The sequence below is a fragment of the Pteronotus mesoamericanus genome, unplaced genomic scaffold (assembly GCF_021234165.1).
Source record: "Pteronotus mesoamericanus isolate MK-2021 breed Mesoamerican mustached bat unplaced genomic scaffold, CSHL_Meso_final scaffold_165, whole genome shotgun sequence".
NCBI classification, from domain to species: Eukaryota; Metazoa; Chordata; class Mammalia; order Chiroptera; family Mormoopidae; genus Pteronotus; species Pteronotus mesoamericanus.
In genome coordinates, this window is record NW_026555307.1 from 3,378,594 (window position 1) to 3,393,276 (window position 14,683).

At 57.7% G+C, this 14,683-nt stretch overlaps 1 protein-coding gene across 1 annotated transcript; it reads right to left on the reverse strand.

Moving 5' to 3' along the window:
• Positions 1 to 5,154: 5,154 nt before the first annotated feature.
• RNF166 (ring finger protein 166) lies at positions 5,155 to 14,680 on the reverse strand. The gene is made up of 6 exons (XM_054588951.1): positions 14,454 to 14,680; positions 9,013 to 9,169; positions 8,090 to 8,202; positions 7,491 to 7,605; positions 7,256 to 7,363; positions 5,155 to 6,238 (listed from the first exon to the last, which is right to left on the reverse strand). The coding sequence occupies exons 1-6, from the start codon at positions 14,606 to 14,608 to the stop codon at positions 6,173 to 6,175; spliced, it is 714 nt and encodes a 237-aa protein (XP_054444926.1). The 5' UTR covers positions 14,609 to 14,680; the 3' UTR covers positions 5,155 to 6,172.
• Between the last annotated feature and the right edge of the window lie 3 nt (positions 14,681 to 14,683).

The following is a 14,683-nucleotide window of genomic DNA, read 5'->3' on the forward strand; positions in this document are numbered from 1 at the left end:
ACCAGGCCACCTAAAGGCAGAATAGTCAGGGCACAGGGCCCCCTGGCCCGTGTTGGGTTCCCTTCACTAGCTCGGGGCTCCCGAGAACTGGCCACCGGCTCTGGGCACACGGCGGACACACAGGGCATGGCTGGGCATAGCCACGCATGCCCACTGCAGAGCGGCCCCCTGGCGGCTCGGCTCAGGCTGGGTGTGTGGGACTCTAGGCTAGTTCTTTCAGGAAATACAAATGTGTACAGGGGCCTGGCACCAGAAAACAAGTGGACTACCTGCTTTATCTCATCACCGGGGACCCAGACACCTGCCACACAGAGCTGTACCCTCCCTCTGTCCCCTGGACATGGTACGTACTGCCCTGGGGAGATAGGCTGAAATCACTGCCCCATTTCCTGAATGAAGAAAGAATTTCCAAGAACTTGTCACAAGAGGCAAATGGCCTGACATGCCGCAGCTGTGGCTCCAACATGGACTCTTTCTACGGGGGTACCTTGACAAGTCCTGCGGCATCTGTCGGGGACAGGATGCCTCTGCCCCCAGGGCCTGGTGTGAGAGAGGGCACTTCCTCATGACACAGCTGCAGCGAGCCCGCTCATGCGGGAGGGGTCTTAAACTCATTCACAGGACATCCAGGGCTGATGGGGTCCGAGGCGCCCTCCCACAGTCCGCCTCAGGGACGCACCTCTAGCCGCACGCACACTCTCAGTCCGTGAGAAGCAACTAGGGGAGGCTGGCCTCCCAGCCACAGCCTGGGCTTCAGCCAGGGGAAAGGACAGATGAGCCAGCGGGAACAGGGTGGGCTGGAACAGGTCAGTTTTCTCTGAGGGCGGCCCTCACAGCCACGGGCCGGGCAGCGGCTGGGCTCCTGGAGTGGACTCCTCTCCCAGCGAGGAGCAGGAGAGGCGGGAGCTAGCAGACCGTTTCGTGGGCCTCGCCTCCCTCACGAGCCTACGCTATCAAACCTCTGGAAACATTCAGAAAGGAAGGGGTGGGCGGGCGGGCACAAGAATAGGCCAATGGGAAGTGCAAACAGCACCAATGTGGTATTTTTCTAGAAACTGAGCACATTTGCTGTGTGGGTTTGTGGTGCTGTGCTTAGTTAGTTCTTCTTGATCAGCTGGGCCCTCACAGCAAATAGGGGAAAGCAAGGCCGTTGTCGGGGTGAGTGTCCTGGGCCGCTGTAAGAAAACCCCACAGCTGTGTGACTTCCACAACAGAAATGGATTCCTGTGTAGCTCAGGAGGCCAGAAGCCCGGGGGCCAGCTGCTGGCATGGCTGCTTCCTCCTGAGGGCTGTGAGGGGGCACCCGCTCTGTTCCTGCTCTCCGGCTCTGCCAGGCCCCGGCGCCTCCAGCACCCTCGGCTCGTAGATGACTGACCCGTTGCCTTCACGAGGCATTCTTGAGGCGTTCTCCCCTCAGGCTATGCCCAGCCATGCCCTGTGTGTCCGCCGTGTGCCCAGAGCTGGTGGCCAGTTCTCGGGAGCCCCGAGCTAGTGAAGGGAACCCAAGTTGGGCCCTGTGCTCTGAGTGTCCTGCCTTTAGGCGGCCTGGTTAAGAAAGTCACAGATATCAGGGAACAAAGAGGTGCTTTCTAGAAGTGCCTAACATGAAAGAAAGGTCATGACACCTCCAGTCAGGGATGCTCCAGGGCATACGCATAAGGGGGCCCTGAATATAAGGACTGTTTGGCTTCGAGCAGAGGAGAAAAGCTGCCAGGGATCGTCAGTCCCTGCCTTTGTCATGGTGGAGGGGACCCTGGCTTCAGGAACCCCTACCTTACGGCAGTGGGTCCCTGGGTCCGAGCCCACACGCTGGGCGGTGGGAAGCCTAGGATGCAGCTGTGTGGCAGCTCTGGCTCTGGCTGCCCTATGGCTTTGTGGTGGGACCTGGGGAAGGACAGAAGGGGCTGGCCTGGGTGTGTGGCTTTTAACCCAGCTGCAGTCCAGGCCCCCCGTCCTCATTGGGAAGCCCCACTGCATGGATTTCAGACATTGGGCTCCACTTCAGATTTTATGCAAAGTAAGAGGAGGCTGCTGGTGCAGCAGCTTTGCCCTGAGATGTCCTGATGCCTCACTGCAAGTCTGCTGATCCAGGTCTCACATGCCCCCACCACATGGGGTCCACATGAATGCTCCCCTCTGGGAAGACTGTCTTGGACATTGTTTTGGAGCAATGGTGACAGGTGTGGCGCAGGTCCCCCATATGTCCCATGGGTCTGTGTATACCATGTGTCCCTGTGTGTCCCGTGGGTCCCATGGACCCTGTGTGTCCCGTGGGCCCCATGTGCCCTGTGTGTTCTGTGTGCTCCATGTGGCTGTCTGGCCCATCTGGCCCCATCAACACCCAGCCATCTCCCTGATGGACAGACAGCAAGCAAGGGCATGGCGAGGCCAGGACCTGCTGAGATGCCCTAAAGCTGCCTCCAGGGCTCCTGGGCACTGAGGGCCATGACAGCTAAGTGGCCTGGGGCTGTGGGAGCAGCACTGTCCTGTCCCCCGGGAGGTGGTGGGTGTGGGCTGACCAGGTATGGACAGACCTGGCCAGTGGCCAAGGTGTGAACACACATGCTGGCACCAGCCCTGCTCTAAGGCGAAGGGCCTAACTGGAGGCAGGGCACGCGCCCCCCTGGGCGGCCCAGAACCACAGCCATGATGTGTCCAGGAAGCTCTGGGGGAAGAAGGGACAAGGGTCCTGGCCAAAGGAGGTTAGTATTGGGTTGGTATTGGGTTTGTAATGGGTTGGCCAAGAAGTCTGTTTAGTTTTTTCTGTAAAATAAAGGACAGATTTTTCATTTTCACCAATAACTTTATTGATTTGGATATTTTGAGTATGTTGACTATCTCCTGCTATTGGCTTCTAGTGGGCAGAGGCCAGGGGTGCTGCTGAACATCTTCCAGTGCATGAGACAGTCCACAGCAGAGTTATTCAGCCAAAGTTGTCAATAGTACCAAGAAATTTTGCAAACAACTTTTGACACATTGAATCAGTCACAGCACCTTCTCCATACACTGCACAAATCTTTTTTTTGTTTGTTTCAGCTGTGTTCTTACCTTTCTTGAAATAATAAAGCATAATACACTAAAAATGTTGCATATCTTCTTCCACCTTCAATATTAAAATGGCTCTACAAAAATTCACCAACTTTGATAAGTTTTTTTAAATGCATGATATGAGAGCTGTCACAATACAACCTAACAAAATTGTTTTGAATAAAGTTAGAGACATCTAAGCACGACTAGAGCCATGGTATGGAAAAAATTAAATGAGATTTTTGGCCCACCCAATACTTAGAACATCAGGTGCCAGGAGGCTCACGGGAGGAGGAAGGTGCTGGGTTAGAGGGTAGAGCACAGAGGGGGTAGCGGGGGGAGGGGAAGTGTCAGCACTGATGTCTGGAGCCCAGCTGGCCCAGCACTGCCCCAGCTGGCTCCACGTCCCCTGATGAGCTGACAGGCCCTGGTCCTTCCTCCCTCAGTGGGACCGGGGAATGTGGCCTTGGGTCTGAGTGCCTGGTGGGCCAGTCGGCAGTGTGGGGCAAGAGGGCCTCACTGGAGCCAAGGTCCTGGGGTTCCAGCCTTCCAGCCTCCTGTGGGGGGCCCTAGCTGCCGCACCACCCTTTCTTTCCTGTCGGCCCTGGGGAGGGGGCTGCTGGGGCTGGACCCAGACAGTTCCCCTGGGGCACACTGCATCATGGGCCTCCTTCTGAAGGCGATGGAAAGGACAGGCTGGCAGGTGGCTCTGCTGCTGCTCCCTGGAACCTGGCACGCTTGGCCAGTGGGGTCAAAGATTGGTCAGAGGGGAGGGTGGCTCCTAACGAAGGTGTCTGAGGTTGACTGCTTCTAAACGGGATAACAACTTCAGACCAAGTCACACTCCCCGTGAGCTTGTGGAAACTTCTGCCTGCCCTGCCACAGCTGTAAGCTCAAGAGGCCCACCTCCTCCAGAGGAATGGTCCAGGACACAGGCCTGCTTCGGTAAACAGCCTGGTGACAAATGGGCAAGAGCGAGGCACGCGCAGGGTTCTCCGCTCTGATGACCAGCCAGCAGGATGCTGGCCAGCAGTTGACTTTTGCCAGTTTTGAAAGGCCCACAGCAACTTGGGGAACAGCAGAAGCTGTGGCACCAATGGTGACCCTGGAGTGTCATCCCTCGATGGATGTTTCAGTGGAGGAAGGCAGGGTGCCAATGTCTGAATGGGCCCTACAGTGGCTGAGTGAGGCTCATGGGCCAAGGTCACATTTGGGGGCACCGGGCAGGCTATGGGGTCGGCTGCAGAGTGCCAAGAGCCCCAGCAAGGAGAGCAGCCGCTGCAAGGGGACTGCAGGACCGTGAGGCTTCACCTCAAGGGCATCCCGAAGACCATCATGGCCACCTCTGGGCCCCAGAACAGGTCCCATCCTAACCAGCCTCGGCCAGGGAGCCTGGTTAGGTGCCCAGCCAGCCTGCTGGCCTCAGTGAACCCCGACTTAGGACCACGAAGGAAGTGAAAGCCACCGATGCCCAGCAGACCTTTGCCTGGGTGTGTCACAAGGGACCAGATGCAGTTCAAGAACTTGCTCTGACAGAGGCAAAAACAGGCCGAGCAGGGGGTGGGTCATGGGCTGAGAAATCCCCAGTGCTCTAAGTGCTCATGGAGAGACCTGGTCTTCCCATGCCTAGACCACTAGTGGCCTCGGCCGGCAGGGCCTGGGAGCAGCGGGCAGGACGGCTGGCCCATGTCCTCCTCCTGGCCACTGTGACACTGTGACCTCACGGCTGACCCCGAAGGCAGCCTCACTCTGAGCTGGAGCTGCCTGGGGACAGAATCACACTTGCAAAGGCAGGCCATGACGACTCCACACCAGCCCTCTGCTTTTTTAAAGATTTTACTTATTTTTAGAGAGGGGAAGGGAGGGAGAAAGAGAAACATCAACGAGGGAGAGAAACATTAATATGAGAAACAGCGATCCATTGCCTTTCATATGCATCCTGACCAGGGACTGCACCCTGACTGGGGACCAAACTCACAACCTAGGCATGTGCCCTGACTAGGAATCAAACCGGCGACCTTTTGGTTTGTGGGATGACACCCAGCCGACTGAGCCACACCGGTCAGAGCCAGTCTTCCACTTTTAATATTCACAGAATGAAATCCACCAGGCTGCTATAGATGCCTTGAAACATTTTATTTAAATTTTTTAAAAAGACAGCAATAACTTATGCCATGAACCGAACAAGACAAGCATTTTCTGGCCCAGCCCACTATTGCACAGGCCGCCCCAAGGTCTGCCACCGCTGGGGGTGGCCCTGCCTGAGGCAGGAGGTGGTCAGCTTCGGAAAGGTGACAGCAGGGCTGAAGCCAAGACCCTGGGCAGGAGGAGGCCCCAGGGCAGCCCAGCAGCCACTGAAGTGACCAAGGCATCGGGCTTTCTCCCAGGTCATTATCAAAGGGAAATACATGACAAACCAACCACAGGAACCCTGGAGAACCATGAGATGACCTGGGACATGGCCACCTCCATGCCATGCGCACAAGCGAAACTCCACAGTTCATTTCGGCGCCAGCATTGGCCCCACCTTTCCTTCCCTCCCCAGCCTGATCCCACAACTGTTTTTGATTTTTTTTAAAAAATATAATTTTGTAAATGTTCCATAAAAATACTATTGTTCCTAGTCAAACACAGATATTGCAATATGAAGAGTAACTGCTTTGTCTTTGCTCTATAAAATGTGAAAAGGTTATCACACTGGAATATATAGAAAAATGCTGGAATTTCTAGGTATCACAAAGCCAGTACCAGGTGCACAGGGGAAGCGTTGCCAGACGCCGGCGGCCAGCCGGGCATCGCTGGGGCTCCCCCTCCGCACGGGCAGGACATCATGGCTTTGAGAGAGACAGACAGTTGACTGTTCTCAGTCCCAACGGGCCGACCCTGAGAGGGCCGCCTGCTTGGCCCGAAGCACCGAAGAAACCAGCCATGCTTGGCCAGGAGCACAGGCGGCTACCCTCTGATGGCGAGGGGACAGCGGGTTCTCCTGGGGCTTGGCAATCTTGAGGACCGCCTCTCCTTCTGAGATGAGGGAGGCTCCACCTGGCCCACAAGGCGCATTCAAGTGCAGGTGCAAGGCCGGAGAACAAGCATGGCCCTGTCCCTCGAGGCCGGAGGGTTGGGTCCTGGAGACTGGGCTGTGCCTTCAGTTCTCAGAGAGAGAGAGGGCCAAGGCAGCCTGGAAGGCGGCTTCCTCATCGATGCTGTAGTCCTGGAAGACAGGAAGTGGAGATGGGCAGGGGGCCCAAGGGCCCAGACAAGGGGGCTGGCTGCGCTAGTGACCTCTCAGGACCACTTTCTCTGTCCAGTCACACCAAACAGAGCAGCGGTACCACTTCCAGTCTCCCCACCTCCTTTCAGCATGACCCAGGACAAGAATGAGGCCCTGCAGAGTCATGGGTCACGGGGCCATCGCTGTCATGTAGCGAAAGCTCTTGGAGGTTAAAGTGCTGCCCACATGTGGGATCAACATCTAGCTTCTCCCAAGATCTCTGCCCCAAGGGCTGCACAGGGTCCCTGCAGCTGCCCTGTGGACGCCTCATCCAGCAGACACCTTGCCCAGCAGACCTGTGGGAGGGGCAGACACTCGAAGAAAGAGCTGTCCTTTTGCCTCAGATGTGAAAACTGGGCTTCTGAGATGAGTAGAGAAGCCAGAGAGCTCCATGCCTTCAACCACTGGGACGCCAGAGGGCAAACAGGAGCCCAGGCCCCTGGAGGCTGGCGGCTGGCAGGGACAGGATGCCAGGGCTGGGTGCGGAGGGGCTGAGCAGGAGGAAGAGCCTGCATGGTTCCAACCCAAGCAGGTAGAAGAGGGAGAACGAGCTGGAGGTTTTCAAGGTGGGGAAATCCCTCTGGCTTTTCTCCTACAAGCGCCTGAGGCCAGCCTGCCAGCCTCCACGGGGCTCTCTGTTCTGGCAGGGCTGGGGGATGGCGCCCCTGTGACAGCCACCATACCTGTGGCCGCCTCTCCCTGAGAAGCTCCGCCAGCTCCCCCAGTGTGAAGAGCTTGTGGTGGGAGACCCCGAAAATCCGAGGGACCCTCTTGAACTGCTCTGTGTAGCTCTAGAGCCCCCAAGGCCCTCTGGTGGCCCTGGGACCTGGCTGCCATGAGCGCCAGGCCTGCAAACGGCACCCACGGGAACCCAGTGAGGCCTCTGGGTATTCAGCTCCCTTTGAACTGTGGGCCTAAGGCTGGTTAAGGGCTAGGGAAAAAAGCCAGGACACCCACCACGAAGGTGTCGTAGGAGAACTTGTGCCGGTGGAGCAGGTGCTGCAAGAAGTTGGCACTCTTGTAGCTGGGATCGCCCCAGGGCATCGCCGAGCAGATGGGACACACCTGGAACAGGGGTGCTAGGGTGAGGCTGAGCCAGAGTGAAGAGAGGCCCCCACCCCGGGATCCCAGGAAGGCGCCATGGGTGGAGAGTGGGGCTCGGGCACCGGGCAGGCTGGCAGCAGGCACTCACCACACGGTTGGGATCACTGCGGTGGTTGTCCACACAGTGCTTCACCAGCTCCTGCTGGTCCAGGTTGCGGGCGCCACAGTAAGGGCAGGTGAAGGTAGACCTGTTGGGGACGGCGCTGGGGCAGGGAGCGGAGGGGTGAGCGGTAGCCCCGCTGGACACTAGCATCCTTCTTGAAGCCCAGACCCACTTGCCCCAGCACAGGCATGCCCTGCCTGCCCCTGGGCAGCGGGCAGGAAGGAGGCCCAGCCAGAGTCCTGAGGGCCTTGGACGTCATGGGACCCTCTGCCCTGCTCCCCTGCACCGCCCACCACAATTTCTCTGGAGCCGCTTGCCATCTCATAAACTCCCAGTCCCTCTCCTTCCCCAGCACAACTAGGAAAGCAGGGCGAGGACAGGCTGCCCGCCCTGACACTCAGCTTTTCTGGGGACAGTGTCCCCTGCTGGGAGATGATGCATGAGCCTGGCATGGGACCTCCTGGGTTACTCCTCCTGCAGGGTGGTGAGGCTCTCCCCAGAGGACATGCAGAGCCCCCCACTTCCTCAGGGTGGAGCGGCGCTGCCCCCACCTGGTGATGCAGACCCCTGGCGGGGCAGCCTACCTGGGAATGGGCTGGGATGTGGGCACCACGGGGACAAATTTGGGACAGTTGGCCATCTGCTCCTGGACCTTCATGCAGGAGGAAACGTGCACCCTCATCTTGGCCAGCGTCACCTAGGAAGAGAGGCAGGGCAGGTGTCAGGCAGTCAGGGGGCTGGGCAGCAGGAAAAGCCTCAGGTTCTGTCGGACCAGAGAACAACCAGAAAGCAGAGCTGGTCCCACTCCTGCTGCTCACAGCCCAGCAGCTCAGTGTGCAGATTCTGGGGCTTCTCTCAGGGGCCCAGCGTCTGTGCTGGAAAAAAGATTCTGAGGAAAGGAGACAGACTTGTGACCCCAGGGACATGCTGTTGAGCTGTGCCCTCAGCTGGGACCTCGTAGGGGACTGGTGAATGAATCCCTGTCAAGGTGGCTAGGGTGGGTTTCAGCTCAGCCTGTGTCCCTGTATTGGCTACAGTGCACACAGGTAACCCAGAGCCCAGGCCAGGCAGTGGCATGGGGCATGGGGGATGCGACATGGGACAAGAGGCAGGGCCATCCAGAAGTGCTTGGTGCCCTGCAGGAGGGGCCGAGCAGAGCTGCAGGGTCCTCAATAGAAAGGGATGAGCCCAGCTCCTTTGCTGGGGGGCAGAGCCAGGGCCCTAAGCACTCAGTTAAACCCCTCTTCTGGCCCTGACTGGTGTGGCTCAGTCACTTGAGTGTTGTCTTGCAAAGTTCCCTAGTTCGATTCCCAGTCAGGGCACATGTGGGTTTAGGGGTCTGGTCCCTGGTTTGGGGGCATGCGAGAGGCAACCAATCAATGTTTCTCTCATATCGATGCTTCTCTCCCTTCCTTCCATCCCCCCTATCTAAAAACAAATAAAATCTTAAAAAAATAAAAATAAAAAGGCCCTTCCTGGACCCAGGAAACCCCTTGGGGTGGGTTACCTTCTTGTTGCAGCCCCGGCAGGGTGCCTTATAGGATGAGAGCTGCTTCTCCACCTGGGCGGCCTTGTCCACCTTCTTGGGGTCGAAGGGGAGGCGGCACAGCGGACAAAGGGGAGATGGTACCTGCAGGCATGGCTGGAGGCACTCCCCGCAGAACCTGCAGTGGGGCAGGGGACACGGGCCCGAGGTCACAGGCCAGCCTGCTCCAGCACATGCAGGGCAACTCCCCTCTGCTGTCAGCTGGGAGTTTCTGGTGACAGTCACTTCTGAGCCTGAGCCCCATTGGCTAGATGGGCACCATTTGGCTAAACAATGACCCCAGGCCCCCTCCCAGCCATGGGCTTTTGGGACCCTCTGCCATGTCCTGGAACTGGGTAGAGCTGCAGCCGTGGCTCGCTGGCCCCATGGCCATGTTCCCAGCAAGAGCTCTGGCTGTAGAAGGAGGCCAGGGCTCAGCCTGCCAGTCTCACTGCCACATGGTAATTACACCTCAGGGGGCTCAAAGGACACGGGGAGGGTGCAGGCAACCCTGAAGACCCTCCACCCACTAAGCTCTGCAGAGTGAAATCACTAACAATGGTGGGAGAGGAAGCTGCAGGGCCCCAGGGGCCCAGGACTCACTGGATGGGGCAGCGCCAAAGCTGGCAGGTGAGCACCTGTGGCCTCGGAACAGGGCCCCCTCCCCGGGCCGGAAGGGCTCCTGACGGGCCTGACAGGAGGGACTGTGCTTGGGCCCCTCCCTGTTGGGCAGTGATGCTCCTGGCCCTGGAGATGTCCCATCCGGTGTGTGCAGGTGCGGTGAGCCCTCCTGCCCGTGCACCCCTCAGCGGGAGTTCACCACCACCCTCCGTGCTGCACAGGAGCGTGCTGCTCATGAGGGGGCAAAGCTGGCCAGAGGGGGTGAGAGGGAGAAGGTGCTTAACTGTAGGACCACATCAGCCCAGCTCTAGGAAGCGCTGTGGGGACCACTTAACTGTGACAGGGGCCTGGAACCGGAGACACTGAAATGGAACCCCACACCCCAGAAGAGCATGCGCTCAGTCTCATCACAGGGGCCCAGATGCATGGGAAAGGCGGCGATTCTGCACGTGCAGGAAATCTGCAGGAGACCAGGGCGCGTGCCCCTCCACTTCCGCCTGTGTGTCAAGCAGGCCGGGCCACAGTGGGGACGTGAGCGGCACGGGACACAGGGGTGTGAGGATGTTCCTGAGGTACAGAGAACACAGCTAAGCTAAGGGATGAGAGTTCCTTTCGCCATCATATTTTCACCTCCTTCTCCAAAAAAAAAAAACAAAAACAAAACCAAACACCAAAAACCAAAAACCAGGCAAGGGGGTCCAGAGTCCCTCATACTGCCCAACCCAAGGCCCTCCTCTTACATGCTGGCCTCTGGTGCTGCCACCACCTGGCTGGTCACCTCTCACATTAACGACTGCACAGGAGAGAAGGCCCGGTAAGGCCTCGTCCTGCAGAGTAAGGAGGTGGGCCCACCTGTCACATCCTGCACCCAGGGAGGGCTCACCAGGCATCACGGAAGGCATGCAAAGGAGACACCGTACACCCAACCTAGTGCTCCAGCGAGGATTCTAGTCTCAGCATATGCTTAGCCTAGTGGCTGGGGATAGAAGCCTCTTGCTTCACCTAGTCTCTGGAGGAAAGTGCTGGTGGGATGGTCACAATGGGGAAGCCAAAAACAAACAAAACAACAAACCCAACATGAGTGCTCACCCAGCACCAGTCACAACAGCCAAGTGGAAACAGCCCTGTGTCCATCGACAGGCATCAGCCATGCAGATGGTGGACCACCTCTGTGATGGACTACAACTTAGCCATAGGGCGAGTGTGTGCTGACAGATGTGACCGCTGGAGGAACCTTGGAAACATCATGCTCTGTGAAAGAAGCCCATCCCAAGGGACCACAGAATATGATTTCCTTTATGTGAACTGTCCAGAACAGGCAAATCCACAGAGACAGAAAGCAGGTTAGTGGTTTTGAGGGTGGGAGGTATAGAGTTTGCCTGCCAATGGGGGCAAGGTTTCTTTTTGGGGTGATCAGAATGTACTAACATTGATTGCGGTAATGGTTACTCAGTGCTGTGGATATACTATGAACCACTGACTTACACACTTTAAATAAGGGAATTGTATCAGTAAAGCTGCAAAAACACTTGCAGAAGGAAAGGACACAGGACCACACGTGGGGACGAGCCGTCACCACATCATCGGGAGAATGCAGGGTCCGGTGCAGGCCTCCAGAGGAGCAGGTCTCTGACAAGAGACACAGAGGGTGGGATGAAGGGTGCCCCACTGTCCTCCAGCAGGAGGCAGGGGAACTTTGGGAGTCTCAAGAAGGCACACACAGACCCCTGCTTGACCCCGGACTCACCCGCCAGCCCCACAGCACTGCTTGTCTCCATGCCACAGTCCCCGAGGAGCTAGAGGCAGAACCAGGTGTCCACACTGTAGCTTAGCTCACGGCCTAGTTTCCAGCATCATCACTGCGGTGTGCTGAGAGCCAGGCAGGCGAAGAGTGCCCGCTTCTCCCACAGGCGGTTCCTGCCTGCATCTGCCCAAGGGGCTGGTGCTGGACAGCTTCTCAGCTGAAGGACGCGGCTGAGGGGTCCGCTCTCTCACTCAGGCCCGCAGGCACAGCTGCAATACCCGGACAACCACTGCATGGGCTCCAGGCTACAACGGCACCATTCAGGTGCACCAGGACAGGCCAGCGTTTCAGATACCCAGGCAGGCAGGCAGGCTGGGCCGCAGGCGCCTGGAGCTGTCCTGAGCAGGGAGGCTGACTTCCGAAACCTTTTCTAGGCACTCACTCAGTGGCTCAGGTCCTGACCCACCTGACTTGGCTCACCCACACACAGATCCAGGTGAGCCACCGGGGGGCCCAGGCCTCCGTGGGTCTGTCTGAGGCCTGTCCTCTCGGGCAGCCGAGCAGGGAGTGACAGAGACTCCTGAGGCCCCTGGGACCCCACGCAGAGAAGCCAGCTCAGTAGCCTGGGTGCAGCTGGGCAGAGGGCTGTAAAGGCTCATTCGTCCCCAGGGTCTGCAGTTACTGCTACAAAACTGCAGGGGGAGGGGGTGCTGAAGGTGGTGCGGGGAGAGTGGCTAAGAGGTAGGGCAGGCCTGGCTGCCCAAACTCAAATCCTGGCTTTGCTGGGACACTTGGGAACTTTACTGAGCCTCTCTATTTCATTTTCCTTGTACTAAAGTAATAATGACACTACCTGCCTCACAGGACTGTGGCATGCAGGGAATACTCAGAACACATCTATTATTATCATTCCTTACAGTTCCCCTTAAACATAAGCTTTATAATTGTTCTATGACCTCTGTTCATTAACAAACTGTACGTGAGGATACTTAGATGCACGGACAGATGTGACAGCACTGAGTAGAAGGGATGAAAGAAGAGAGAGAGAGGCCAAAGGCAGCCTGGGCTGAACCCTGCCCCAAACACACACAGGCCCTTGGGGAGGGTCCATCAGAGGATTAGAAACAGCCAAGCAGTTTCTGTTTCCGGATATGGCTCGCTGCCCAGAATGTCCCTTGAGTGTGACAGAAAACTGGCTTCCTCTGGGGCCCCTGGGAGTTCCTGGGAGCTCTTCCACAAGATCCACTGAGGGGCTCCTGCTCAAAAGCCTTGTAACCCCCCGTTTGGGTGCTGGAGCAGGGGTATCTATCCCTTTATAGGGCTGCTCTCACCACTAGAAAATTTATTCTGCAGAAGGAAATTGCTTAGTCAGGTAGCTGTGGGGGGAAATAACCAAACCACCAGCAAGGTTTTCAAAAGGAAAGGCAGAGCCTTTAAATCTTCTTTGCTCATCTGCACACATGCCACCACAACACTGGGGGAGAAGCTTATGGGAAGTAAGAAAGAGAGGCAGAATAGCTAGGAAAACAAGCTAGCAGGGAGAGTCAGAGAGTTAAGTCTTTTTTTCAGGCAGAAGCTGTAGAAAAGGCTTTTGCAGGACGTGCCTCAGAAATAGGAGAGGGGTCAGATTATGCCCAAAAATAGCATGGGGGGAGGGGTGTTTATAAGAGGTTTCACAACAATTCTGTGTAGTTCTGTATTCTGGAAACCACATTTTGAGAAGAGACATGCTCGGAAAATAGAGATTTGTGCAGACCAGGAGACTGGAAACTCTGTGGCCCAGAGCTGGGTGAGCCTTGGGGCCAAGGGGACACCACTCGAAGCCTAGGGAAGGCCTTCTAAAATTAGAAGCCTTACAGCTCTCTCAATGATGGACTGAAAGATGCAGAACACACCCTAAAACACCCACTGGTATGTGCTTACAAGAAACAAGTCCAGTTCAGAGGCTGCTCCTGTCAAAATGCCACAAGAAGCATGAAACAGTGAGGTGCAGTGCCGTTCAAGACAAGCCTGCAGTGCTCTCCTGTGCTGTCTGACATGGGGGCGTGAGAAAGGAAGTGAAGGCTTCCTGGAACCTGACACTATCTGTGCTACCTCTCTGGGTGACGAACAGTCACACACCCACCCGGCAGTTCCAGCTACCATTTTGTATCGAGAGCCTCCCAAGTCAGCTATCTTTGTTCGCAAAATGTTCTAGGGCCTCCTACCAGCCTGGGTGCACCTCAGCTCAAACCCTTGGAGTGGCAGCCTGACCCACTCAGCAGCATTACTGGCAGCCAAGTCCTCTAGGCCCCTCTTCCCATCTTGCTGATTTCAGGTCCCTCCCAACCAGGCTGACCGCTCCAATTAGACTTGAGTGCAGCTCTCAGCTGGGAGGAGAGCCACATCATCAGGTTTCTGTTCCTCAAACACCCCGCAGAAGCCCTTTGTGGGCCCTGGTGCAGCTGGAAACTCTAGTAAGGTCCTTAGTGACTGGTCCCCGGAGGGCGAGCCTGCCTGGCTGCTTGCTAATCGATGTGACCCAAGTTCTCCATCAAAACAAAAGAAAGCAGCATCAGACTCCAAACGAGCCCCTCTCCTAACTTTAGGGAACTCCTCTCCTTAGCAGTCTAGACAACAGACAGCGCGTCCGAAAAAGAGTTGACAGCGGAAGCCACAGGCATTTATTTACAACTGCCCACTTCAGTCTTCACGGGACCGAATCCAAGGCGACTGGCGCAGAGGTCGAGCGCTTGCTGCCCTCTGGGTACCCAGGGAGGCCCACCGAGCCCGCTAGCAGCCCTGGGGACCCCGGGACTCCGAACCGGGCAGTTTCGGTCACCCCCGTGTGCCGATGGGGGGTAGGGTCAAGTGCCCGGGGCTGGCAGATGAACGCTTCGGAAGCCTGGGGCCCGCGCTGCGTAGGGAGCCCCGTGCCTCCGCCCCCGAGTCTTCCGCGCGCCGGGCTCCTCGGTTGTGCCCCGGTAGTCGCGGGCCTCAGGCCCCTCCCGGCCGGGTGCAGACCCCTCCCCGCGGCGGAGAGTCGGCCCCGCCACCGCCCTGAGGCCGGCGCACTCACGTGTGGCCACAGCTGCCGATGGCCACGGGTCGGTGGTAGACCTCTAGGCAGATGGGGCAGCTGTACTGTGCTTCCAGGCCGCTGTCGCCGCCTGCGGGCCCTCCCGGCGGCTGCCGCTGCTGAGCCGAGGCCACCAGGCTGCGGAACATCGCCATCCCGGGGCCAGGCCCGCCGCCGCCGCCGCCACCGCTGTCCCGGCCGGCCCGGCCCGGACCGGCCCGCGCGTCACG